The 27,407-nt window shown below is 38.8% G+C and overlaps 2 protein-coding genes across 2 annotated transcripts in view; both read left to right on the forward strand.

The window, feature by feature from the left end:
- The first annotated feature begins 123 nt into the window (after positions 1-123).
- On the forward strand, positions 124-21,880 carry LOC133756898 (putative adhesion G protein-coupled receptor F2P). Its single transcript, XM_062187514.1, has 9 exons — positions 124-195; positions 4,558-4,600; positions 5,301-5,452; positions 7,598-7,831; positions 8,763-10,124; positions 15,412-15,453; positions 17,707-17,766; positions 20,333-20,409; positions 21,846-21,880. Exons 1-8 carry the CDS (start codon positions 124-126, stop codon positions 20,378-20,380), a joined length of 2,013 nt encoding a protein of 670 aa, XP_062043498.1. The 3' UTR covers positions 20,381-20,409; positions 21,846-21,880.
- A 4,640-nt stretch (positions 21,881-26,520) lies between these two features.
- Positions 26,521-27,407, forward strand: part of ADGRF4 (adhesion G protein-coupled receptor F4) — a 28,408-nt gene continuing 27,521 nt past the window's right edge. The window contains exon 1 of the mRNA XM_062187515.1: positions 26,521-26,712. The gene's annotated coding sequence lies outside the window, so the exon portion shown is untranslated. The remainder of the gene's footprint in view (positions 26,713-27,407) is intronic.

Below are 27,407 nucleotides of genomic sequence, written 5' to 3' on the forward strand. Positions count from 1 at the left end.
GACAGTGCCCAGTCTCACAGTCAGGGTCTGGGGGGGCATGGAACTCTGAAATTTTCTGATTGGATATATTTTGCTTTTTTATTTAATTTTCTAGAAGCAGGAAAGTCAGCTGTGTGGAAGGCCATGACTCGTATGCTTTTGCTGAGCTGCTTGATGTTTCTTTTGCCCATAGAGCCCTGTAGGACATTATGCCAGGTAAGAAAAAGGGAAAAGATGAACTGGTTGGAAAGCAAATGGGTAGCAAAATCCATTCATTAGTCAACAAGCTCTCAGTTCCCTGGAATCTGAAAAGTAGGGAGAAGACACTCATAGAATGATTGGTGCAGCCAGGGAAATGGCAACTATAGGGCAACAAAACCCATTTCAGCCAATACCTGGACGTTATTTTCCCATGAACTTTATTTTCACAAATTCCTGAGATGCAGTGATCTCAAATGAATTAAAGGTAATGAAGTCTTCTTCTTATTTCCTGGGATAGGGAGACTTTCAGTTGCTTATAAGCAGGGCGGTGCTGTTTCTTGAGGGATACTTGATAGTGTGGGGGTAAACAAAATTGCCTCAATGATAAGGAGGATTTAGTGACATTTGGTGGGCAGGACTAAGAATGGTCTGGCACAAGGGAGCATTGTCCCACCCAAAATTGCAATGATATCCCCTTTGTGAACTAACAGGAACAATGAGCAAATCAGATAATCAATGGTTAAACAAAGTCTAACTGGGGTGCAGGTTGTAACAAAGTACTGTTTTAAATTTTGTGGAGCATTGATCCCTATCTCTCTGAATTATTTTCCTCAAAGCACGGGCCATTTCAATTTCCCTATTAGTTGCTTCTTTAAAAAAGGTATGGAGAGCATTGAGAGAGATTACAGTAAAATATTCCAAGGGTCTTTGGAAGAGTTTGTTATTGCTTGACCACAAGATCTTGCAAAGAGATCTGAGATGAGCTGGTGAACATCTAACTCCCCTACTTTATGACGGGGGAGACTGAGGCCCATGGTGTGCAATGCTTGAGGCATGTCCCTAAAGAGCCAAAGACTGAATATTTATCTTCACTGGGCTTCTGCTCTTTCCTTTTTAACATGTGCCTTCTTTTAACATGAAAAAATATGACCTTGGAAGTTCCTTTCAAGAATTTTCCAAATGATATTTACTTACCCATCTAGTTAGTTTGCCCTTGGATGGGAACCTTCTCCATGACTTTCCTTCTCCCCAAACTCTGAGCTGATATCTGGTTGTGGGAGAAGTTAGAGACCCCTTTGAACAGATCTTATTGTCGAAGCATCTCAACCTGACAGTTTGGCCCTGTTTCCGTCTTTATTCCACTTCCTCATACACATTTTTCTACAAGACAGAGTAGGGAAAATAGGCACAGTATGAGAGTTGGCTTTGTTTTTCTTGACTACTGGAGATAACTTCTTCAGGAGCATTTTGTCATTTTCTTCCCATTATATAAAGCTACTGAATGCTGAGCTCTGGGTGCTACCCCTGTCCTGACCTGCCCACACACCCAGGCAGCCAGTCCAGCTGGTCAAACTGGTTGCCAGTTTGCAGATGTCTTTTTCACTAAATTAGGTTTGGAGCTGTTGGCATCTGAGGCAAAAGTGGCCCTTACTGGATGCCACCTTAGATATGAAATGACCAAAGGAGTCATATGATGTGTTTGGCAAATTATTGGGAAGAAGTGAATCACAGGAGAAGGCAGAGTTTCTGTATCTCCCGGTAAACAGCATTCTATGGCATTCTGCCCATGTACCTGATTAATATGATGTGACTTCACTGGAGCTGGGTGAATAGGCCAAGTATTATCCAGAGTTGTTGAATTCTAACAGCATTTGTCATAGTATATTGATGTTCATGGCCCTATCTAGATGGATTTTTGACACCTTGAGATGCCTGTACTTTTTTCTATAATCCTCTCTGCTTTTTGTGCTTGAACATGGGCTGGCTTTTTTGGAAAGAGCAGGACTGCAGGAGCTAGGAGAGCTAAGTTCTAGTCCTAGTTATAGAACTTTTTATTTGGCCTTGTGAAATTCACCTCATCTACCAAAGCCTCAGTTTTATTATTTGTAAAATAAGAAGGTTGAATTGATGATTTATAATGTCTCCCAAAACTTTAAAAATATTTTAACATTCCCGTTTAGAACTTTAACTCTTCCACTTAATTCTCTTGATTATAAAATGAAAAGGCATCTTAAATCAATGACTTAAGGATATTGTCTTCCATGAATCTTCAGTGATACCTTCTTGACTTTGGAGAGACTTCCAAATGTTCATTTAATATTCTCCATAAGTTCTTATTTGATAGGGAAAAGAGAATATTCAGCATTGTTTCTTGATAACACAAAAAAGAATACTATTGTGAATGAAGAAGGGACATTAGTCCCAAGTATTTGATCACTGAATTTCCAGTTTCTTCTCCAGTGGCTCAACACAAGTTGGAGTTACTGGACCAAAGCTCTTCCTAGACACTAGGAAGCACTATTCTGGTGCAGAAACAAAGCCTTTCAGTATCACCTCCCATACACATACACACATTCACATATATGGCAGAATGTATACCTACACACTAATAATGTATATATGCAGATATATTTGTGTAAGACTGAAATATCTCCTTAGGGTGTGCAAAGAAGCTCAACACACAATCCTTGCTCTTAAGAAACTTAGAATTTAACTGCAAAGATAATATGCTTATATAAGAAGAGTAGATAGCAAGACAGCAGGTGAGTATATGCGAAGCATTGAATGAAGGGTATGGATAATAAATACTATGCAAGCTGGATAAAAAGATGGATCAGGAAGTATTAAGTGGGTCAGGAAAGACTTCTTGGAAGACTAAAACTTAAGCTTTATATGTAATTGGCATTCAGTAAGTTTGTGTCCAGAAAAATAACAGTAGTTAAATCTTAACTAGCATTTACAGTAAGTGTTCTAAGTGTTTTCCATAGATGATCTCATTTATTCCCCTTAAAACATGCTATCTATAAGTATCATAAAATTATGGTGCTGTAGTTCTTACTCTAGTTTAGAGATGAGGAATCTGACATTTCAGAGAGGTGACCTTTCCCACAGCCTCAAGTGATGGTTTTGGATGTCTTCTCCCAGAGTATATCACCTGAACCATCATAAACCACTTTCTCGGTGAGGGTCAGGTTTGTTATGAGTGGGTGGGATAGAGAAGATGTAATTGAGAGGGCTGGGAAGGCACATGATAGAGGGGAGCTAGGTTTTGGAGTCACCCTTTTAAGGAAAAAGAACACAAAATTACAAATAGAAATTTAATTGAAAAGTGGATAGTTGCCTAATAAAGGAAGTTATAACAAATTTCAAAATGATGAAAAAATATTACATTCAGTAGTTATCTAACATTATTTGGTAATATGAACTGATGGCCTTTCTGTTCCAGCATTTTTGGCTTTATACCTGCATGCCAATAATTTTATAACTTTTTTCTGTAGAAAGAAGGGTTATTTAGTCTTTCTTCTAGGTTACTGCTCAAATTTGGTTTTTTTTATTATTGCTAGATTAGAAAAGTAATATTCAGTTTCTCAATTCTTTCTTAGCAATGCCATGTAAATATGTAGTACTATTGTCACATTTGAGAAAATCTCTATCATGTTTCTTTCATATGTGCATTGCAAGGTATCAGGGCACTTGGAATTTTCTTATTCTGTGACTAATTGTAAGGACTCATAGAATTAATGCCACTTACCTGTTGATATCCTCATTGTAATGCAGAAATAAATGCAGACTATAGAAGTATATACTATTCAATCCTAATTAAAAATATCTCCGACTCAACTCTTTTTCCACATTCCAAAAATAGATAAGTTCTCTAGTGATACCCAAAATGAAGAAGAATAGGAAGGAGGGGGATTTGGCCTGGCAAAAAATGATGGTCTTAACAGATAACAGGCAATAAAAATATTTTGCTTTTTTTGCTTTTTTAAACTTTTATTTAATAAATACAAATTTCCAAAATACAACTTTTGGCTTATAGCGGTTTTCCCCCCCATAACCACCCTCCCACCCACAAACCATCCCATCTCCTACTCCCTCTCCCATTCCATTTTTCATTAAGATTCATTTTTAATTACCTTTATATGCAGAAGATCAATTTAGTATATACTAAGTAAAGATTTCAACAGTTTGCTTTTGAAAATTTGCTACCACATATAAGACTGTGAGCACATTGCTAGATCCACTCCTAGGGCTTCAAAAGAGCCCATATAAGCAAGGCACTCTGAAACTTCATCTTTACAAAGTGACTAGGAAATCTACCTCTGCCCACAAATGCATTTAGTCCCTGGACAGAATGTAGGCCATTCTTACTGGAGAGTAAGGAGGGCTCCTACTGAATCAATAGCAGGGAGAGAGAAAGTTGTCCAAACTGAAGGGAAAATGGGAGGATGGTGCCACATTTCACGGATTCAGCTTTTGGTGGCCTTTTTGGGGTCAAAGCTAATTCATGTGTGGTTGTTCATCTGTAACTTTGGTAAACCTTTGTGCTGGCCTATCAAAAATTGATTTTGATATGATTTTTTTTTTCCTATCTAGGCTGCCAGCAAAAGCAAGCAGAAGGTGTCTGCCAAGCCACATGGTATGTTGATTGCCCTCTTTAGTGCAAGTTTGGCTGTTCATTTATTGTCACAGAGGACCATAGTCAGCCCTCAGTATTGAGACATGGCACATAGGACTCCTTTATAGCCTGTCTTTGCACCCCTGGTATTTAATTGTGCCTTTGACCTCCACCTTCCCTATGTGCTCCAAGCACCCTCTACTTTATCTTAGTCTGAGAAATCTTTGCCATAAATCCTTTGGATTGAGCCACTTTAAATGGAGGAAGTAACTAGAACGGGTCTGTGAGAACCTGAAGATGATGTAACTCATTATAAAGTTCTGGAGCTCGGAGGCTTTTTAGAAAACATCTGGGGTAACGGATTCCAAAGTAGAGCTGATTCAGGGAGCTCTAAAGTTCTAAGGAGGTGCTCGGTGGTCCCTGTGGGGGTGACATAGTGGACTGAATTTTGGGCTCATCCTTCTCACTTTGGGCAGTTTCACTCCACTGTTACTTAAACGCTGGAGTTCATCATAAGATGTTGTTACAAACAATAGGATGTGGTTGCTCAAATATATTATGACCACTGTTCTGTTTCTATCTCCCTCCTCTTTACAAAGAAAAAGACACCTATGTCCAAAGGATTTGTGCGCTTTCACAACAGGGAAACCATGATGATTGTCCTAGTGCCACTCAGAACTCATACCTTTCCATCTCATATGGACACCTTTTATTTTCTCAGGTATATGTGATGGTGTCTGTATGGACAATTCCCATTGCAGTCAACCTTGCCCTCCAGACACAGAGGGAACTATGGGGTTTGCATGCCGGAAAAAGAAATGGCACAAGATCACTGATACCTGCCGAACTCTAAATGCCTTCAACATCTTTGAGGTAATATCCTTTTACGCATAGTGTGATCATGTGATTTAATGAGCAAAGCAGAGCCGCAAGTTAGCAATGTATACTGCCCTCAGGAAGAGGGAGGAAGAACTTCAGGCAGAGCAGTAAATAGGTGTGTATTTGTGAATGTGTAAACACCTATGTGAAGACTGTTTACACAACATTGGTGTTGTAAACTTTGTATACCTTTTCATGACAGGAAGGAAATTGGTTATTTAGGTCAGAGCTAGAGAAGGTGCTTAGATTATCACGGTCTTCTCCATTTTTACCATCAGCCCTTTAATACCTCATGCCTCAACACACAAAGCATCCTTCACTGACTAGTGTCATCCTGAGCACTTGCTAGACCCAGAATTTAGGCCTCACCTCAGACCTGTTAAATCATACAAGTGTTTTATAAAGATCTCCAGGTCGTTATATTCTCATTAAAGTGTGAGAAGCAAGCCTACCTAAAGGGAAGGACTTAATATCATCAAGCAGAGTATTTCCACACATACTAAAGTAATTACATGTTTGTTCTAATCAAATTCTATTTGGGCTGGGTGTTTGGTACAGTGGCTAAAACACTGATTGCATCCTTTATAGAAGTGGTTGTATTTGAGTCCCAGCTCTGCTTCTGATTCTAGATGGTCAAATAATTGGGTCCCTGCCATCCCCATGGTAAATCTGGAGTGGGTTCTGGACTTCTGGCTTCTGCCTGGCTCCACTCCAAATGTTATGGCATTTAGAGAGCGAACCAGTGAATGGGAGATCTCTGTTTCTGGGCCTTCCAAATAAAATAAAAATAAAAATAAATAAATAAAAACTTAAAAATTCTAGTAAATAAAATCAGGTCAAATGTCATTTCTTCTTTTTGTTTTTTTTTCCCCCTTGTCTAGAAGGGGCTTTATCTTTCTGAAGTTCAGCTCCTGCTTCCTTCAGAGGAGTCTGGGCTTTGGCATTTCTTCTGTCTTAGGAACATCCCCATTCTCTCTTTTGGGGCCTATCTGTGGTCAGGGCCAGTGGACATTTTGAGTCCCTTACCAGGCCTCAGAAAGCCTAGCATTCCTAACATTTGGGTGGCTTGAGAAAAGATTCATACTTAAATTCACATATTGCATGTCTTAATATTTCAGTGCTTTAAATGAAACATACAAACTGCTGATAAAATATGTTCTGTCTGCCTCCCATCCCAGATTCCACCCTGCACCTCAAGGGTAGTGAACAGCCACGGCTACACATCTATAACTCTGAAAACAGGTGCCCCTGAGCTACCTCTAGGAATAGGAGCACTGGTGTCCTGGTTCATCCTTGTCAGGGCAATCTTTGGAATAACCCATGAAAGCCTTGAAAGTGGGCTTCACTGTGTGGAGCAATTCAGGTGTCTGGAAGCAGGCAGGTGGGCTCTGGGTAGGCACATCTTCTAGGCCCAAGGACTCTTGACTATGCAAAGGGGCAGGCTGGTGAGAGGCCATAAAAGGGTCCTCTTATGTAAGGACCAGCAAACTTTTTCTGTAAAGGGCCATGTTTTAGGCTTTGTGGGTCACATGGTTTCTGCAGCAACTACTCAACTTGGCTGTTGTTGCATGAATTAACTGATTGAGTTTCAGCCAAATTTTATATTAAAAAAAAAAAAACAGGCAGCTATCCTGGGGCCATAGTTTGTCATACTTGGTCTAAAATGTGGGACCCTGAGCCTGAATCTATGGGAGATACTATCTATCAGTATTTTTAGTCATTCTTTTGTCTTGATGCTCTAATTGATTCATCTACATCCAATTCAGAATTCCTGATTTTAAGATATACTCATGTATCATGCTTTATTCTTCAGGAATAGCAGAAATAAGCTAGATGGAACTAGAATATACATGCAGGATATATACCAAAGGGCATTTTAAATGATGCTAGAAGTAACAATTGCTATTTGAGGGGAGGGACTAAGGAGTAGGCAGTTAGGAAACTGAGACTTTCACTTTCTGATTCACACACTTTGGTGCTGGTCAAGGCATTCCACAACAAACATGAACTTTGAAAACAGAAAAACATTATGCAATATGCAATTATATAATAAGGCTGTCCTAAGTTTTAGTAAATGTACTTTTACTTTTAACACAAAAATAACATAATCAAATTTTCTTTTATTTTACCATATCTTAGGGGGATTCATATTCAGTTCAACCATTTGGAGAAAATATAAAAGTAAATACATATGCTGGAAAGTCTGAGACCATAGCAGACATGTTGATGCAAAGGTGTCCAGCAGATTTGTCTTGTGTAATTAGAAATATTCAGAAGTCTCCACGGTTACCAGGGAACATCGCTTTCATTGTGCAGCTCTTACACAACATATCAACAGTGTTGTCAACAGATATTGATGAGGCAAAAATGCAGGTGAGCAGCCTTGAATATGTGCTACAGCATTTGTTCATTGAGAAAGGAATGTAGGTTAGTTGGAGTATTCTGTGAGGTTCTTGGGGGCTGGAGACTTTAGTATTTCCAATGTCTAACATAGCAAGTGTTCAACAAATCTTCACTGAAGAAAGGATGAATAAACAAATGGGAAAAATAAACACATTTAATCAACCAGCATTTATAGAAAGCAATTACTTAGTACATATGGTGGATATTGGAGTCTGCTTTTCCAATTTAGATTTTGGTTATTGAAAACCTGTAAGAAATGTTCTATGTACTACAGAGAGAAAGAATCCTTTTACTTTCATTTGTAAGAGAAAACAGGTTGCTATAATGGAAAATAATGTTATGCAAAGAAAACAGCCATATATATCTGGTGAAGAAATATGAAATGGAATTGGCACTGTTTCTTTTGTTTTTGGTCTTTGAAACAGAGGATAGAAAACATATATTCAGCCTTCGGGGTCAATTTCCAAATTAGTATGTTTCTGAACAGGATTTTGCAACACAGTTGGTTTTTAAGAAATGTTTATTACATGATAGCTACTCTGACAAGGATAGGAAAATTACTAGTTTCACCAAGACATGAAGTGGAGTGATGATGGAAAGTATGTGAAGGCTGCCCAGCTGCCTGTCTCACAAACAGAGGAGGGCATGGTAAGACAATTCTCTTGTAGCTCAATCCTTCAGCTCAAACTTGCCTTTGCATATAAGGAGACCTGGAGACCTCATGAAGATGTTGATTCTGATTCATGAAGTCTGGAGTGGGTCCTGAGATTCTGAGTGTCTAGATGCACCCAGGAGATGACCATACTGTTGGTTGGAGGATCATACTATATAAAAGTGTATCTTGAATATACTGGCGGTTTCAGAGAGTGGCTCAGTACTAATCTCAGTTATTTATTGGCAGAGTTACAGCACCATGGCCAACCATATTCTCAATAGCAAAAGCATCTCAAACTGGACCTTCATTCCTGAGAGGAACAGCAGCTGTGTCCTGCTCCAGTCAGTCAATTCCTTTGCAAGAAAGCTGTTCATAAATAAAGATGCCATTGACATATCTGATGTCTTCATTCACACCATGGGCACCATCATATCTGGAAACAACACTGGGAAGAATTTCACTTTTTCAATGAGAGTTAATGACACCAACAATGAGATCACTGGGAGGGTACTGATCAGTAGAGATGAACTTCGGAAGATGCCTTTCCCTTCTCAGGTTGTCAGCATTGCATTTCCAACCCTTGGGGCCATCTTGGAAGCCAGTCTATTGGAAAATGTTACTGTGAATGGACTTGTTCTATCTGTCATTTTGCCCAAGGAACTTAAAAGAATATCACTGATTTTTGAAAAGATTAGCAAGTCAGAGGAAAAGAGGACACAATGTGTTGGTTGGCACTCCCTGGAAAGCAGATGGGACCAGCAGGCCTGTGAAATAATTCAAGATAATGCCCATCAAGCTGTTTGCAGATGTAGGCCAAGCAAGTTGTTTACCTCTTTCTCTATTCTTATGTCACCCCACATCTTGGAGAACCCTATCTTGACTTACATCACATATATAGGCCTGGGCATTTCTATTTGCAGCTTGATTCTTTGCTTGTCCATTGAAGCCTTGGTCTGGAGCCAAGTGACAAAGACAGAAATCTCATATTTACGTCATGTGTGCATTGCCAACATTGCAGCCACCTTGCTAATGGCTGATATGTGGTTCATCGTGGCTTCCTTTCTTAGTGGCCCACTGACACACCACAATGGATGTGTGGCAGCAACGTTTTTTGTTCATTTCTTTTACCTTTCTGTGTTTTTCTGGATGCTTGCTAAGGCCCTGCTTATCCTCTATGGGATCCTAATTGTTTTCCATACCCTGTCCAAGTCAGCCCTGGTGGCATCTCTCTTTTCAGTGGGCTATGGGTGCCCCTTGCTCATTGCTGTTATCACGGTTGCAGTCACTGAGCCAAGCAAAGGCTACCTACGACCTGATGCCTGTTGGCTCAACTGGGACATGACCAAGGCCCTGCTGGCCTTTGTGGTTCCAGCTCTGGCCATTGTGGTAGTAAATCTGATCACAGTCACTTTGGTAATTGTCAAGACACAGCGAGCTGTCATTGGAAGTTCCATGTTCCAGGAAGTGAGGGCCATTGTGAGAATCAGTAAGAACATTGCCATCCTCACCCCACTTCTGGGACTGACCTGGGGATTTGGAATAGCCACCGTCATCAATGATAGCTCCCTGGCCTTCCACATTATCTTCTCCTTGCTTAATGCATTCCAGGTAAGTCCATTTGCTTCTAACCAAGCCAAAGTGAGAGAATTTATGAAGAGGCTTTATGATCAGAATCTTGTGGCATAGATTTCTATGTAGAAGATGACAGATTCAGAATAGAACATTGAGTAAGGAAATAAATTTTTGTTCCAGAAAGTCCTGGATTTGTATTCTCACTCTTCTCATTTACTAAAAATGTATAACATGATCTTAGGATATTTACTTAACTTTTTCAAACCATATTGTCCTTGCATGTAAAATAGTATAATACTGCCCAATTTACAGGATTGTATGAAGAATTAAATAAATGGTGAATGAGTAAATATCAAGTAATAAAATGATCTAAAGATCATAAACAGTCTAATAATGAGCTGAGTTGTTACTGCTTAGAAAGCAAGGAATAACACATTTTCTAAAATTTAGGTATATAACTGGAGGTTAATATATTTCTACTCACGTAGAATTTATTGTTACCATTAAAAACCATATTATTTTTAAAAGGCAGGCCATATAACGTGGTATGATAAATATCTCTCTTCTGTTCCCTCATCTCATTTCCAAGAATTAAGAAATGTTCACAGTTTTGTGTGGAATCTTTCCAAATTTTCTGTGCTTACACAAATATACCCTCATATAATATAGGGGTTAAAAACCAATGTATAATATTATGCAACTTGCTTTCTTATTTAAAAATATACCCTAGATATACCCTAGAGTTTTACCCAAGTTCTCTCTCTCTCTCTCTCTCTGTCTCTCTCTCTTTCAGGGCTGTTTAGATTTCCATATTCTATAATTTCCTGCTCGATTAATTTTTTCTGTTGTAGTATACTAATAATCCAATATTTTTTATATTGAATGCTAAATGTGTGTATAGTAATTAGATTAAAATAAAGCATTTATTTTTTAAAGTTATCTAAAATACTACTTCATTATGGAATGAGGTCAGTAATGTACAGTAGTCAGTAAAACTATTTTAAAATAAATGTATCAACAAATTGATAATAGACATTTTAAGTTAAGCATCTTTCTATTTTTCTATTTATAAATCTTATTTTTTAAAAATTTATTTATTTATGTATTTATGTATTTATTCATTCGAGAGGCAGAGCTATATATAGAGAGAAGGAGTGACAGAGAGAGAGACATCTTCCATCTGCTGGTTCACTCCCTAAGTGGCCACAATGGCTGGAACTGGGCCAGGAGCCTGGAATTTCATCTAGATCTCTCACACGATGGCAGGGACCCAAGCACTTGGGCCCTCTTCTGCTGCTTTCCCAGGATAATTATCAAGGAGATAGATTGGAAGTGGAGCAAACAGGACTCAAACCAGTATCCATATGGGATGCCAGCACTGCAGGCGACGGTCTAACCCACTATTCAACAACTCTGGTCCCAAAATAACTTATTTTTATAATAAAAACCTTGATGTCTTGGAGAAAAATGTTAATACTAATAGTGGTGTTTCATTTTTCAAATCTGCTTTTTTAAAAAACATTTGTATAGCTTTTAGCGATTTCAGTTGTCTCACATATACTTACAAAAGTGGTCATTGGTTAGACTGAGATTAAAAACCCACTTTTCCCAAATTTCAGTTCAATATGTCCCATGCCTATTCTTCATGAAATCTTAATGAGCTCATGTCTCACTCCATATATTTTCCTTTTCTTGTCTCCCTTGAGGCCATCTCATCTGTGATTTTTGTTTTGAACAAGCCTATGAGCACTTGTATTTTGATATTATGAGCACCTTTACTTGTCATAATAGGATCAACTTGTTGTTTCAACTCAGTTTCTACCTTGATTCCTGACAAGGAGTGGGGCGTGACCCATTTAAGTGCCAGTATCCATGAGCAGTTAGGAGCTGAGAGCAAGGTGTGGTTGAGGGCCAGGCACTGTGGAGGGCAGTAGGTAGTGCTGTGCTGGAGCTGGCTTGTGCTGGCTCAGGAGAAATGACTGTGATTATTTTCAGGTTTTTTACAAGATGGTAGTAAACACAGTCATCAGTAAAAGTTAAATTATGTAGACTTGCCATGAACTAAATTAGATTAAAAACAAAGATCATGCATCCTCAGAACTTATCACTTTCTAATTGTTTGTCTACATTTTATTATGCCCTGGCGGTTGTTTGCATCTATTACACCTGCAGGGTGGAAATATAAGTGATGAGTAATAGCTTGCTGCTGCCCATCTCTTCCTTATTCCTTGTTTGATGATGGTCTACAACTGAATTTAAATCAGCTGTGGTGGGAGTATTTGTAGAAATTGGCAAGCACTACCAATGAAGACAGTTGGTCATTAACATGTACGAGCATATCACTGGGTCAGGGCATCCTTGGTGTGCCAAGTGGGGGAAAAGAGAAAGAGTAGCCATGGGTCCTGGAAAGGGAGATACAATAAAATGGTTGGGAGGAAACAGGAGACATAGAGTCTTAGAGTGGGAAGAGCTGAGAGGCATCGAGGATTGATGGAGTGGGTGGAGAATAGAGATTCTGGCACATGATAGGAGGCACAGAAGATCTAGGAGAAGGACCTGTTAAAGATCTCTGTGCTCTAATCCTGTTGGAATCTATCCACTCATCTTAAAGCTCAACCATTCTCTATTATTATGTAGTCAGTTGCTGTCCTGACTGCCTCTCTTGTCAAGCCACACCTCCTGGTTGGGATCCTACCTTGTACTTTCTGAAACTAACCGTGGTCTGGGTGAGGTTTTGAGATCCCTCACAGCTGTTTTGGTGGGAGAAAAATAAACAGACATATTAAACCCTGGGGGGAACACCTGGAGGTTTACGTGCTCCAATTGTGCTTCATCTACTAAAAGAAATTCAAAAGAACTGCTACCAATATAGTCTCTGTAGGTATGTTCTCTCACCCCTTCTCTATCAGATACTAAAATTTATAACTTTTTTTAACCTAAATTTGGGTGATACTTTGTATAATTTTCTTATTTATTTATTTATTTATTTGAAAGATAGAGTTACAGACAGTGAGAGAGGCAGAGAGAAAGGTCTTCCTTCCATTGGTTCACTCCCCAAATGGCCGCCACAGCCAGCGCTGCACTGATTTGAAGCCAGGAGCCAGGTGCTTCCTCCTGCTCTCCCATGCAGGTGCAGGGGCCCAAGCACTTGGGCCATTCTCCACTGCCCTCCTGGGCCACGGTAGAGAGCTGGACTGGAAGAGGAGCAACCGGGACTAGAACCCGGTGCCCATATGGGATGCCGGTGCTGCAAGGCGGAGGATTAACCAAATGAGCCAGGCAGCCCTCTTTGCATAGTTTTCCCCGAGTTGGCATGGATCAATGAAAAGTAATATTGGTGGCCTATTTCCTTTTACATATTTAAGGCTATACAGATGTAGAGTAATAATAGAGCAATATTGCATAATAGAGTAATCTCACACACATACACTCAGATATGAAGGCATCTCATTTGTTGTGCATTTATTTTGTGCCAATCATTATGCTAAATATTTCAGATACAAGTATAAATAGTCCAATGCCATGAAAGTTAAAATCTGAAGAGGACTGGAATTCCTCTTAGTCCTTTAGCCAAAAGATGCATATTTGTGGAGGAAACTTGCTAGAACTGTGGTTTCCAGATCTTTCAAAGAATTTCATGCTTGTACCAATTTCATGCATATTCTGATTTGTACATTAAATGAATTTCTAGTTCCAAAACCAAGCTGAGATGTATTTGTCCCACCTAATCATCTTTATAAGTATACTTTGTAAACTAAAGGACCATGCCAACAATGGCATTTTTACAATGGATATGGTGACAGAATTCAATAATTATTTTGTAAGTTCAGAGCGTCCCACAAAAGAATAATCTGATAAAAACAACATGGGGACCAAGCCTTTGATTGTCTGTTGCATTGGCTGAATGGAAAGGTGCATTTAATTTGTTTTAAATTAGTTACCTGACTGGGCACAGGTCCTGTAAAGTCTTCCACTTCTCGGCTGATCTTTTGTCAAATTTTGGTAACAGAAAATTTGCTATTCTCACTGAAGAACTCCTGGTTGTAATGTCTTTATGGTGCCAGTTGTATGAAGATGCTTCAGAAAATTCATAGAAAAATGAAATTAAGATATGCTTAGTTTGGTGGACAAATTTTTTTGAAATCCACACATAGTTTATACATAATATATATTTTCCATGAACAATTTGAAAATCCTTTGTATTAAGCCCACATACCTTAACTAACTTCTGGCAAGGGATGAGTTCACGTTCACCTTTAAATACAGAAAAGTTTAACGGGGAATTGGCTAAGTAAAAGGTCTCATCTCACCTCCATTTTTAGATGAGCTGAGACTTGAGTATTTGCATGTTCAAGAGGAAATTCTTTCTAGTGGGTGCTGCTGACTATTACATTTTGAAAGATAGATCTCTGAGTTTCCCTTTCCTTACCTGAAAAATGGGGCCACTGCTTTCCCTTCCTTCTTCCAGGGTGGTTTCGTGCCAGTGGGTGTGGGGAAAAGAGGTAGAAAATTCAAATGGATGTGTCTGTGGAAGAATGGGATGCTTTTGACTTTATGAGGTATTTCTTTGTATGTGATAAAGTTAATTAACTCCCTCTATATTATCTTGTTTGGAACACCATTATGTGCTTAGAAACTCAATCTACGGAAGGACTTCAAAAAGCTGGCAGAAAATTTGAATTTTCTTTTAATTCCAGTTATCCACCAACTTTTTGAAGTATATTTGTTTTGGTCTTACTCATTTTTCTGAGGATCATATACATGATTTTTCTTTGAATGTTTCATATTTTTGTTGTGGATGGGAGAAGAAACTTGAGAATATTATGAAAGCAGAGAATGGCTGTTTCTGCCCCTTTTTGAGGAAGTTTCTTGTGTTACTTATTGTTCAGGGATAGCAAGGTGACTGTGTGTTGCCTAGCATCTCTGACTCTTCCTTGGATCATCATATAAGATATATAAGATAAGGGAATATAGATATAAGATATAAAAAGGGAAGCACAGCTACTGCTAAATACCAAACATCTTTCTTGTGCTCAATGTAAAAAGTAATTTGCAAGACGCACCTACAGAAAGCAGGGACCTGGGCTGCTGGTGTGCGACATTATCCCATGTGTCTACAGCATTGGATAGCATATGGGAGATGCTCCTTGAATATTTTTTGAATGAACAAATCTAAGTGTTGTGACCTTAAGGTGAAGCTAAATGATTTAATAAAATTGTTTTCTTTTTACCAAAATAGGAACTGATCATTAATACTGATATTTGTTGTTATTGCCATCACTATTTTGTTAATGGCTATTCTTCCACCTTCCATCTTTCATAGGGCTTCTTCATCCTGGTGTTTGGAACAATCCTGGATCCAAAGGTACTCTATGGATTTTTAAAAATTTTTTCTACATTATCAGTGCTTGGCCCTGAAATGCTCACTTGTGAAGACCACTTAGCAAGAGGCTTTTACCTCAGTCATTTGTGCTGACACATGGACAGAGTGTTGCTGCTTTTTACAATGCAAATGGTATCTACTATCCTTCAAGCTCTTATGGGATTGTTTTATGTTCATTAGCTCTAATCCTTACAGAAATCTTCAGTATTACTATTTTCAGTTTTACAGTTAAGGAAACAGATTCAAAGTGATTAAGTAATTCAAAGTGATTAAAGATCTCTACAGAAACCCACCCTGATTAGTTGAAGCAGAAAAGACATTATTAAATCTCACAATCTCATCTTTGGCTTGACAACTTAGTGGCTATCCTCCAGGAATATTTTCCCATGCATGGCACAGACCTGCTCCTTGAAAGATGCTACTGCTTCTCCTCTTTGCTGGGCACAGAGAACACGGCTCACCAGGTCAATGTCAGTTAGAGGAGGCTTGAGATAGAGCTGCTGCTATTGCTGTTTGGGGATTATTTTCAGTCTTTTCTGTTGAACCTTCCTGGCACTTACTCTTTTGCATTGTCAGGTCTGATTGGCTAAATCCAGTACACGTGGATGCACCTATGTTGCAAGGTTGGTGTAATAATGAGTTCTTGTCTTCTACCTTAAAGAGCAGTGGACACAAGGAAGGAAGTTCACCAAAAACAGATGAATGTTAGTAGATGGTGAAAATAAATGAAAACTAAACAGAGGGGCAAAACACCAAATGTTTACTCAGACTCCTAAGATCATCCTCTGTCCAGTCAACCACTTTGTCTCCTAGAATAAGCAGTGTAAACAACCATATAAAAGGTAGAAGCAAACAACTGCTGTCAAATAAATAAGTCCATTTTTAAAAATGGAAAAGTAAATACCACCAACCAATCACCACCAATAACAACACAACACCATGGAGTTTTATTATTGGTTTGTTTAAGTATCAATGCTTCCTAATATTAACTTATCATGAAGTTTTGTGAAAGAGGAATTTCACAATGATCCCTTTATTGTCTTATGATGATACTGCATCAACCTAGTACATATGATTCAGAGGTAAAAGAGTATGAGTCTTTCTATTTCTGTGTGCTAGCTGTCATTTTGGGGTCTTGATTAAACCTCATAAACCCCACGTTCCTCAAATGGAATGAATTACTAATAATGCTTTCCCTGCCTCCTCCATTAGACTAGGGTAAAAGAACAAATGCAATTTTGTAAGAGAAAACACAACATTTAAATTGTTACACAGTAATATACTGTAAGTTTATATTTTTATTAATCATAGTACTATAACTGATAATTGTAGCCAAAAAATTAACAGCAGCATTATTATTTAGTACCCCAGTGTTAGGTGCTGTGAGTTGTGCAAAAATGTCAACTCAAAGCCATGAAATCTATTAAGATCAAAATCTCTTACACTTAAAATTATGGTACAAAAGGTAAGTACTCAAAAGTGTCACTGACCTATCATGGCTCATTAACAGAATATTGTACACACTAGTATTCTTCAGACTTTTAGGTTCAGTAAAAATCAATGACCATTTAGCCCCAGATGTGTATATCATTAATTTATAAAGTAGGTATAATGCATATTATGAATCATAGGGGTAAACAAGAATGAGACAAACAAATGTTGAGTGGAAACTCCAAAATGTCTTCTCAAAACCCACTTGACTCTAGTATACCTGCCCCCAACCCTGGGGACTGCTCCTTCCTCTTTGGAACCTGTGGGGCACAAGGGCCACTGCATGCTCAGGGAAAGGCAAAGTCATCGTGTTATTTATCATTCTTATTTACTTGGATCAACAATCTGTTGCTATGTTGCGTAATTTTTCTTTGTTCCAGAAAAGGAGGTTAGAATAATGGACAAACTGTGGAAAGTGGTTAACTATTTAAGTGCTCCAAAAAGTACTGCCAAAATTATGTCACAGAATCCTCAAATGGTAACAAACTATATTTCTTAGCCAGTGGGTCCTCCTTGAGGTTCTAAATGCAAATCCCCTTTGCCAATTCCATCTCCCTAATCTCTCCCCTTCTTCCTACCTTTTCCCAGACCACTTTGCCAGGTTACTGATCCCTCCAATCTCTTCAACAGAACCTAGCTGGTAACACTGTCTTTAGCACAATATTTACCAAGTCCATGCACAAATGTTACTTCTTTTCTTCTGAAATACTTATTATTTCTGAACTTCTTTTCTTAAATGTCCAGATAAGAGAAGCCTTAAAGAGTCGAGTAACCTCTGCAAAGTGGATCTCTAGAATATCAGAGGTAAAGTTCACTTTTACATTGAAAAGTGTGACAGATAACAACAAATTGGAGTTTCTGGTATATAGAGTATTGCTAAAATGGCCATCTTAGTATTTCAGGGAGTGGATTTTTCACAAGTGCCAAGCGAGTGCCTCTTTGACTATTCAATTATGGAGAATGGAAAGCACATCCAAATAGATGAAAGTATACTTTAGTGCATTTCAAGGACAGTGACAAGGTGGTGGGTACTGGAGGGATACACCTCAAACCACATAGCAGGAGTTGGCATTTTATGGATTTAACACTGGTTAACTCGGATTTTGATGCCAACAAAGTTTTAGGAATCAAATGGTACCTTGCCAACACCAAGTGACTTTATAGCTGCAAGAAATGTGTGTGGAAGAAGTTCTGTCTGTGAGCCCTGAAAAGGAAATAAAAGTGGATTTGAAAGTGTAAAAAAAAAAAAAAGAGTTGGTGATGAAACAGAAATGAGGGAAGATGAGGTCCCAGGTTCCTGTGAGAGGCTACTTGTTCTTTCTGACTCCAGCCAACTGGACCACATCCAAACTATGAATATTTCAGAGAAACTAATAATCACGTTATACAAAGAACTTCCTAACAGCTTGATTTTCTAGAAGGCCTGTTTGCCATGGTTATTGGTGCCTACTCTGGTTTGTTGTGGAGAAGCTTCAGTTATTCGGTTGTTGGAGTGGACTACAAATTTCCCTTCTTTAGCTTATATTCTGTTCCTGTAACTCAGAACCATTTATTGTGCAAAAGATAAATCCCATCAGCTCTCCTCAGTAAGGGCAAAAGTGGAAAATTTTTTTAATGGCAGCAAAAAGGGGATTCAGGGTTCATCAAAGGAATGCACTCAGCATCAAGGGAAGAGGTATTTAGAGTTTCCTAGGCCAACATTGCCTGCCAGGGAGGGATGTTGCAGGAGAGGGGAGATGATGGATCAATCGAGAGAGTTGGGGTAAGACTTCCTTGTGGCCCTGAAAAACATTGTCCCTGCCCATATTCCTTGCCTTTTTAATTCCCCTTTCATAGACTTGAAGCCCTCTTCTTCTCTCCTTTTTCATCTTTATCTTTTCCTTTTCCCCTTTGCCTTACTCTTACCTAAGCTTTCATTTTGTTCTACAGACCCTATTCAAGAAAAATTAAATCAGAAGCTCTTAGGAGTATGGCCTAAGCCTTTTTTAAAAGCTCTCAAGTGATTCTAACGTGCTGTGGAGTTTAAGAAACACTGGTCTAGGTACTAGATACATTTCTTCATTTATCTTAACTTTTTGCAATCTCTCCTTAATTCTGTTCACTAGTTTAAGGCTATTATCTGTCATTAGTTTTATTAACCCTACTCAGGGCATAGAAGTAGATGTATCATCTGTTTTCTCCTTTTCTGCTTATAGGTTTCTGTGCCTTGAGTAGTGATTTGCAAGTCCAGGTTTAAGTTACCCCTTTATAGTATCAGACTGTATAGGGGTCTTTAAATATGTATGGATTTCAAAAAACGAGCAGACTCAACTCTGCAAACCTAGGATAATCAATGTGCTTGTCTGTATTCATTTTAGATCTGATATGATGAATTAGCTCATGCTTGTATGCTGATAATTCTGTCTCTGAATTAGTGTGTCACCTATCTTAGACAGCATTGGAGGGATTTCAAACATGTTCAAGAAAAATGAAAGTAAAATATGTTTATTTTAGTGTAAATTTTTTTGAAATCCATACATATTTGAAAAGTTCATAAGTCCATATTATAGAAACACTATGCATGGATTATAAAAAAATTTTCACCAAAATATTTTTTATTCCATTCTCTATGAACTTTTCTTTTTTTTTCTTTTTTTCTTTTTTTTTTGACAGGCAGAGTGGACAGTGAGAGAGAGAGACAGAGAGAAAGGTCTTCCTTTTTCCGTTGGTTCACCCCCAAGTGGCCGCTGCGGCCAGTGCACCGTGCTGATCCAAAGCCAGGAGCCAGGTGCTTTCTCCTGGTCTCCCATGCAGGTGCAGGACCCAAGCCATCCTCCATTGCACTCCCAGGCCATAGCAGAGAGCTGGACTGGAAGAAGAGCAACTGGGACAGAATCCAGCACCCTGACCAGGACTAGAACCCCGTGTGTTGGCGCCGCAGGCGGAGGATTAGCCTATTGAGCTGCAGTGCTGCGCCGGCCTCTCTGACCTTTTTGAAGGACCTGCACATACATAAAACAAAAGGATTTCTTTTGACACATGTGCATCACAAGGATTTCAGTAGTCCAGCTGAGAAGCAGATATTTAGGTTTAGGAGCCATTTCAGTGGTTCTCTCTCTCTCTCTCCAAACCATTCAACTTCCTTCTTCACTGCCTACTCCTACTCACCCAAAATTAGGGGCTCCTTCAGGAGAGGCATCCAGGACAAGCCAGGGAGGAGGGGATTCCTCATACCAGCCAGTAGTAGTTCTTATCTGAAGAAGTGGGGAGGAATGAAGAGAAGGGATATAATCAATAACTGTGTTTCACAATTCTTTATGCATTTGGAATCACTGTGATAATCAAAAACAAGCTAATAACGATAAAAGCAATTATTATTTGTCATCAACAGAATATTTCTTCTGAATTCTCTTGTCATCCCACCAAAGGGCCAAGCTAACAAATTAGGATGCATCCCTAACTTGGGAGGTGAGTAAAACATATGTGTATCATATAGGTGACATTCCTTGTAAAAATTGCAAATTGATTAATTATTACTGAAAATGGTTTTTTTTTTTTTTTTGATTATGAGGATTCTCCCATATAATCTAGTTTCACTTAGCTGTGGTTAGCAATATATTTGTGGTTTAAATTCTTGGGCTACTGAATATTTTTATTCTCTGCAAAACTGGCATGCCTGAAAATGCTTATAATTAGCCTGGGTATATTTACAAGAGGAGCGAGCAGAGGTGCCTGTCCCTCTCAGGTACTTCCTCTGGAGTTCTCCATCCCAGGTCATCCTATACGGTGTCAGCAATATCCTCACATTTCCCATTGCGATCCTTCTCTTCCCTGGTCTTACAAGATCAAGGACTTATAATTAAGCTAATTATAATTAAAGAATTATATATAAAAGGCCTCAGAGATAATTTGGATTTTTGTGTGTGTGTGTGCATTTGAGTTAGCATTTGGGAGATGAGCAGAGACATTGAAAGAGAATTAGACAAAGCAGAAATTTGGAGACACAGAAGGAGAGACATGGAGACCCATGGTTAAAAGAGAACCACACAGATACATGGGCATGTGCAGACTTGTATCTCCAATACTGTATCTCAATGTTCCTCTCTACCTAGAGACAGAAGACCAGAGAGATAGACAGAGGCACCCACACTGAAATATGCACAATCACAGGGAGATACTCTAAGATAGGGACATTTAGGTATGGGCTTAGAGATGCACAGAGGAACCCAGAGAAATGCAGAAAGAAACAGAATGACTGAGTCTCAGAGACACAGAGTGACAGAGACAAAAACAGAGCTGCAGAGGGAAGCATTTGGATATGTAGAGAGATCGTCCTACCTTCTGCAACAGTCAAGCACCTTGCATATGGAAACAGATGTTTTCTGAGTAGAGTTATACTTAAAAGGATGTGGCTGACTTAGAGAAAGACAAGATTTGTGACTCAGCATTTGTAGGCAATAGAACAAGCCTGTCTCCTGGTTTCCAGAATGGCTTAAAGGAAAGAGACTCTCCCTCTGCCAAGAGGATCTACCCAAAGAGATTATTTTCTTTTTTGATATGTTTTCTTTCTTTCTTTCTTTCTTTCTTTCTTTCTTTCTTTCTTTCTTTCTTTCTTTCTTTCTTTCTTTCTTTCTTTCTTTCTTTCTTTCTTTCTTTCTTTCTTTTTTTACCTAGAAACCTTTTATTTAAGGTATACAAACTTCATGCATTTCATACATATAAATTTAGGAATATAGTGATACTTTCCATCCTACCCCCCTCCCATCCACACTCCCACCCTTCTCCCTCCTCCCTCTCCTATTCCTATTCTTATTTATTTAATAGTAAGCTTCTTACACAGTTTTGTAAACCCTATGGGTCTTGATATTTGTTTGTTAAATCTGTGATTTTCTGTTCTTGACAAGGTTGTACATTCCAGGAATGGCAGAGTCCAAAGGAGAAATGTGCGTATTGCTGTCTTCTTGCCTCTGGAGAGTATAAAGGAAACTTCACAGACCATGGTGCTGATGTAGGGGAGTGTGCAGTGTGGAAAAGACAAGGGACCCTTCTGTCTACACTGCTTTGTGCTGCTGACCAATTCTTGCCCATCAACTCTAAATATACACACCTCCCTGGGCATCGAAGGAACACAAGAAACAAAGTGGCCACAGAAGGGCAACGTTCTTATTGAGGCCTTTGTCTGTTTTCAGTTAGATTACATTAAGAAAGCTGTGGCTCATCTTGGCAAAGGTAGCCTGGCATGCCACCTGGCTGGATTCTGCAAGTGACTTTGGGAGGTGTCCTCAGGAACAGGCAGCAACAGTAGGGCTGACTCTTCAGTAGGTCATAGAGGTTCTTTTGACAAGAGGAATCCAACTTCCAATATATTCCACTCCTCCAAATTTAAATTGATTACATGGTTAGTCTGGCTTAGATGCAACTACTTCAGTCACAAGCCTAGTGAAAAGCATAGAGCTTTTGAACTGAAAAGGTGCCCATTTTAAGCCAAGCAGATGGAAGCCTGGAGCTGTGAGTCACAGCTAATCAAGGGTTCAACAAGAGGTAGCAACACAAGTCTGCTGGCTCCCAGCCCTAGACTTTTTCTTGACAGCATGTAGCCACCGAGAGGCATTCTGTTTACACTGACAATGTAGGATTAGCCCTCACCTACATTATGGTTTTTGAGGCCCAGGATGGGAAAGGGAATATATCATATTTCAAGTACAGAGCCACTCATTTTACTAACCTTGTATGTAAACAAATTCAACATTCAAACCAGGTGTCACCTGATAGGGCTCAGTACAATAGGTAGAAGGCCTTCTAGAGAAAAAAAAGAAAGAAGGAAAAAAAGCCCCTTTATAATGCAAGGACATGGGCAGGCAGCTGCAGCAAAAGAAAACTGAGGGATAAAGGCAAAGAGGCAATATACATTTCCCTAATTATCCTACCAAGAAGCCAGTAATGATGACATTCTATTGCAAATGGGAAAGTGAGACAGGCTCTGGATGAGTGGGCTCCTTTCTCTCTTTCTCTCTCTTTCTCTCTCTCTCTCTCTCTCTCCCTTCCCCCAACTCCTTCAGAACACATTTATTGTCCTGCTTCTGCTTCTCCAAAGAAGTGACTTGGTCATGCAGCCCTGGGAGAAATTGATGCTAACACTGTCTAAAACAGATTTATGTGTAGAACATTTAATACATGGTGATCCTTGGGAGAGTAATTTAAACTCTTTAGATGTTGGTTTTCTCAGCTATAAATTGGGAATAATAGATTTTACCTTGAAGTGTTGTAAAGATTAAATGACTAAATGTAAGTAATGTATTAGAATAATTCTTGCTATATAATAATAACACATGAAAATGTTAGAAATTTTTATTTTATTCTTTAATATTAGATTACCTACTTGCTCTACATAGGGCAGTTTTGAGTTGGCAAAAATATACTAAAGAGATCATTCAGAAGAAGGTAGAAAAAACGACCACCCTGGAGACAGTCATCTTTCAAGTGGCAGTGCTCATCGTGGAACAACAATAACATGCTTCTCAAATGAAGTCAGCAAGTGATTTTGATTTGCTATTTACAAATATATCCATAGAATTTCTCCAAGAGTGGTGACTTGGATAGGCACAGGCTTTTCTCAGCGATTCAGGTACAAAAGTGGTCACCTATCCAGAGTCAATGTACTGAAGTGAGAATAGAATTTTATGAAATTAAATAGTTATAGGATTGTGAACCTAGAAAACTTTAGAAAACATTAAGTCCAGTTGTCTCATTTTACTGATGAGAACTCTGAGCACAACGGAGAGTGGGAAGGATTGGCCTTTTTTGTTTATGTTGTACACTGAGCAGTCCCTTCTGGTATGAAAGCACTCTATTCTGGTGAACTCATTCCCTGAAATAGGATGGGGAACGATTCTCTACCTTGGGCTCATTAATCAAGAAAGATCTGTGGATATTAATGGAGACTATGGAGTTATTTGAAAGTCCTATGAAGAAGCTTTGTCTTCTTTCCTGCAGATCAAAATCCACTCTAGACCATCTTGAAAGATATAGAAGAAATGTATGAATTAGCTTGACTATGGATGACCCTGGGTAAAGTCACATTTGGTGTGCTGCTCACACTTCCCCTAGGAAGTAGCTTGGTCAGGTGGCACTGGGAGAAACTGCTGCTGTCTATAGCAGATTTATGGGAAGAACATTTAATACATGGTGATCCTTGGGAAAGTCATTTTAATTCCTTAGACTTTGTTTTTCTCATCTGTAAATTGAGGATAATAGATCCTATCTCAAAGGATTGTTGGAAAGATTAAATAGATAAATATAAGTAAGGTATTAGAATAGATCTTGGTAAATATTAATTGGTCATGAAAATGTTAGTTTTTTTTTATTAGAGTACCTGTGAATACACACTCATACACAGATCCACACAAATACAAGCACATAACAGCTATGGCCCTTTGTACAAGTTTGGATGTAGACCCCTCATGGGAACTAGCTCATTGACTTACAAATCAAAGAGTTAAACATTTTATTTTTTAGCATTTTGTTTCAAAAAAGTTTTAAATTTATGAAACAAAGATTGTTAGTAATACAAAGAGTTCTCATATACTCCTAGTCCCACTTCCCCTGTTATTAACACCTCATATTAGTATATTTGTCAAAATTAATGAACTGTAGCCAGCTTCCCCTATTTTTATTCATACTCATTTTATGCCTCCCATCTCTCCCAACCTCTAGTAATAAACATTCTGAGTTTAGATTAAGGGTTTTTTTTTTTTTAAATGTAACTCCCACATATAAGAAGAACATGTGGTATTTGTCTTTCCGCTTCTGGCTTGTTTGTTTAACATCATGTTCTCCAGTTCCATCTACTTTGCTGCAAATGACAGGACCTCACTCTTCCTTATGGCTGAATATTATTCCATTTATATATATATATATATGATATATCTATCTATCTATCTCTATATATACATATCACATTTTTTATCCATTCATTTGATGATGGACACCTTGGTTGATCCCATACTTTGGCTATTGTAAACAGTTTCAGCATTTGATATGTTCAGTATTAAGGGTGTCAGCTAGAAAATCTGCTGAGTTTACCATTGAGCCATCCTCTTCTCCAGTGTTTCCATGGTAGCCATAGGAAGGAAGAGTCTACACCATGGACCTTCCCTTATTGCCCAAGCTCTGCTTCATCTTCTGTCTTCACTGAGATGGCTTCTTGGATTGATCCAATGAACATGATGATTCTACCCATCTACTTTCTGCAATGTTTATAATCTGTACCATTTATTTTAAATTAGGATTTACTGTGATAAATTGTTTTTTTTTTTTTTTTACTTTTAGTCTTTTTGTGTACAGCTATTTTAGTTCACAAATAAGATTGTAAACTTTCAGGAACAGGGTTAATGTTGTGGTTGTTACTTAACTTTGTTATTCATTTTTGTTACTCACTTTTGTATTCCTGGAGGGCAAAGCAAAGTGCCTTGAACATAGAATGTGTTCAGTAATTATTTCAATAAAGTCTTTTGATTATATAACCACTTGATGCTGGCTTTTCTAATACTCAAATGACCCATTTTTTAACTAGTAACCTAAATGGAACTGTCCCATTTCTACAACATAACCTCTTTGATCTTTGTTGCTGTAAAATTTCTCACTTTTTTCTCCATATTATAAACATTTATCCAGGTAACATCAATATGCAGTTTTACATTAGATCTTTATGGGACAAAGGGATGTAAATAGAAGATACCAGAATTAGGATGTTTGGGATTACTAATCCAAAGTGGCTACCAATTCAAAATCAAATTATGTAACATTTCTCACAAATACAGACTGTGCCTTCTGTGTATGAATTACCCACAGACATGTAGAGGCTCAATAAGAATCCCTTGACCAACTCATTACAAAAATAGACCATGGAACCAGCACAATGGCATAGTAGGTTAAGCCACTGCCTGCGGTGCTGGCATTCCATACAGGCACTGGTTCAAGTCCCATCTGTTCTACTTTCAATCCAGCTCCCAGCTAACGTGCCTGGGAAAGCAGTGGAGGATGGCCTAAGTCCTTGGGCCCCTGCACCCACGTGGGAGAACTGGAAGAAGATCCTGGCTCCTGGGTTCGGATCAGCCCAGGCCTGGCCAATTCAGACATTTAGGGAGTGAACCAACTGATGCAGGACCTTACTATCCCCCAACCCTGTAACTCTGCATTTAAAAATAAATAAAATAAATCTTTTAAAAAATAATAAACCAGAAATCTCTCTGGAACCAAGTTCAATATCAGACAGGCAAAAAAAAAAATTATTAGCCTTTTGTCGTCATCAATACAGTGGCACAACTTTGCCACTTAATCACCCTTGTTCTAACTCCACCAGTCCAGTAGATACACTACAGAGTCTCCTATGAACATCTGAGATAAAGATTTGAAGGACAAACAAGTGACTCATTTAATGGATTTGCTTCAGACAAGAGAAACCTGTAATTTCTCTTAGGCATGCATGCCGGACCCACTGTGAAATGAATCACAGACTTGCACAAGCCATGAAACCGTGGGCAGCTTTGCAGTTCTCAGACTGGCTTCTCACAACAGCCACTTGGTTCTCACTGGAGCCTCCTGGACTGCCTTTCAAAAATTGGAGAAGATGGGTCACAGCCACTAACCAGGGTGCTGTAGGAGGTGCCTGTGTGGGCACTCGTGATGGTGGGGCACCATGGTGGGGAACTCAGCGCTGATCTTCCTGCTGGGTGATTCTTCACCTCAGGGTTGCTAGATCTTCTGGATGCCGTGAGTACATGTTCCATGTCAACACCCTTTTCCTACTGAAGGAAGGATTATTTGTGCACATATCCCAGGATTGGAGGGAATGTGTGATTTATGACAGTACTTTCTAGAATGCTTGATTCTTCAGGAACCTTTTCTTATTTTGTTTAGAAATTAGCTAGTTCAAAGTTGTAGTATTTCCCAAGTCTCTTCTTCATTTGTTTTTCTTTAAAGAGTCACTTGTCAGGCTCTAATTGCTCACTCCTAGGAGTGAAAAGGCAAAGCAGCCTTAGGGCAACTAGACTTATTGGACCCGCTGGGCAGTCTTGCATGATAATTTTCAATTCCTCCCCTTTAGACCAAATGCAAAGCTGTATATTTTTAAAACAGCATTCTTTAGTTCTTTCTTCTTTAAGTAAGGCTGGCAAAGCTGTCTGTACAGCAATTTAAAGGGAAATAGTTCCTCAAGTTCTTGCTAAAACCTTTTTGTAAAGCATCTCATTTTTGGTGGCAAATAGTAGGCTCTCTGAAGATCTACGTTCTGTAGACTCAGAGGGCAATTGTGAGAGCTCTAAAATGTTGCATCATTTTCCCCACCAGTGGCACCATTCCAGTGAGCATTCTTTATGAATAGAGAAACTTCCAGGTTTATCATATTCTTTAAAATTATGTGTCAAGATAGTGTTGAGCTGCTGGCCAACTTTGAAACTGTGATTCAG

The sequence above is a fragment of the Lepus europaeus genome, chromosome 3 (genome assembly GCF_033115175.1).
Source record: "Lepus europaeus isolate LE1 chromosome 3, mLepTim1.pri, whole genome shotgun sequence".
NCBI lineage: Eukaryota > Metazoa > Chordata > Mammalia > Lagomorpha > Leporidae > Lepus > Lepus europaeus.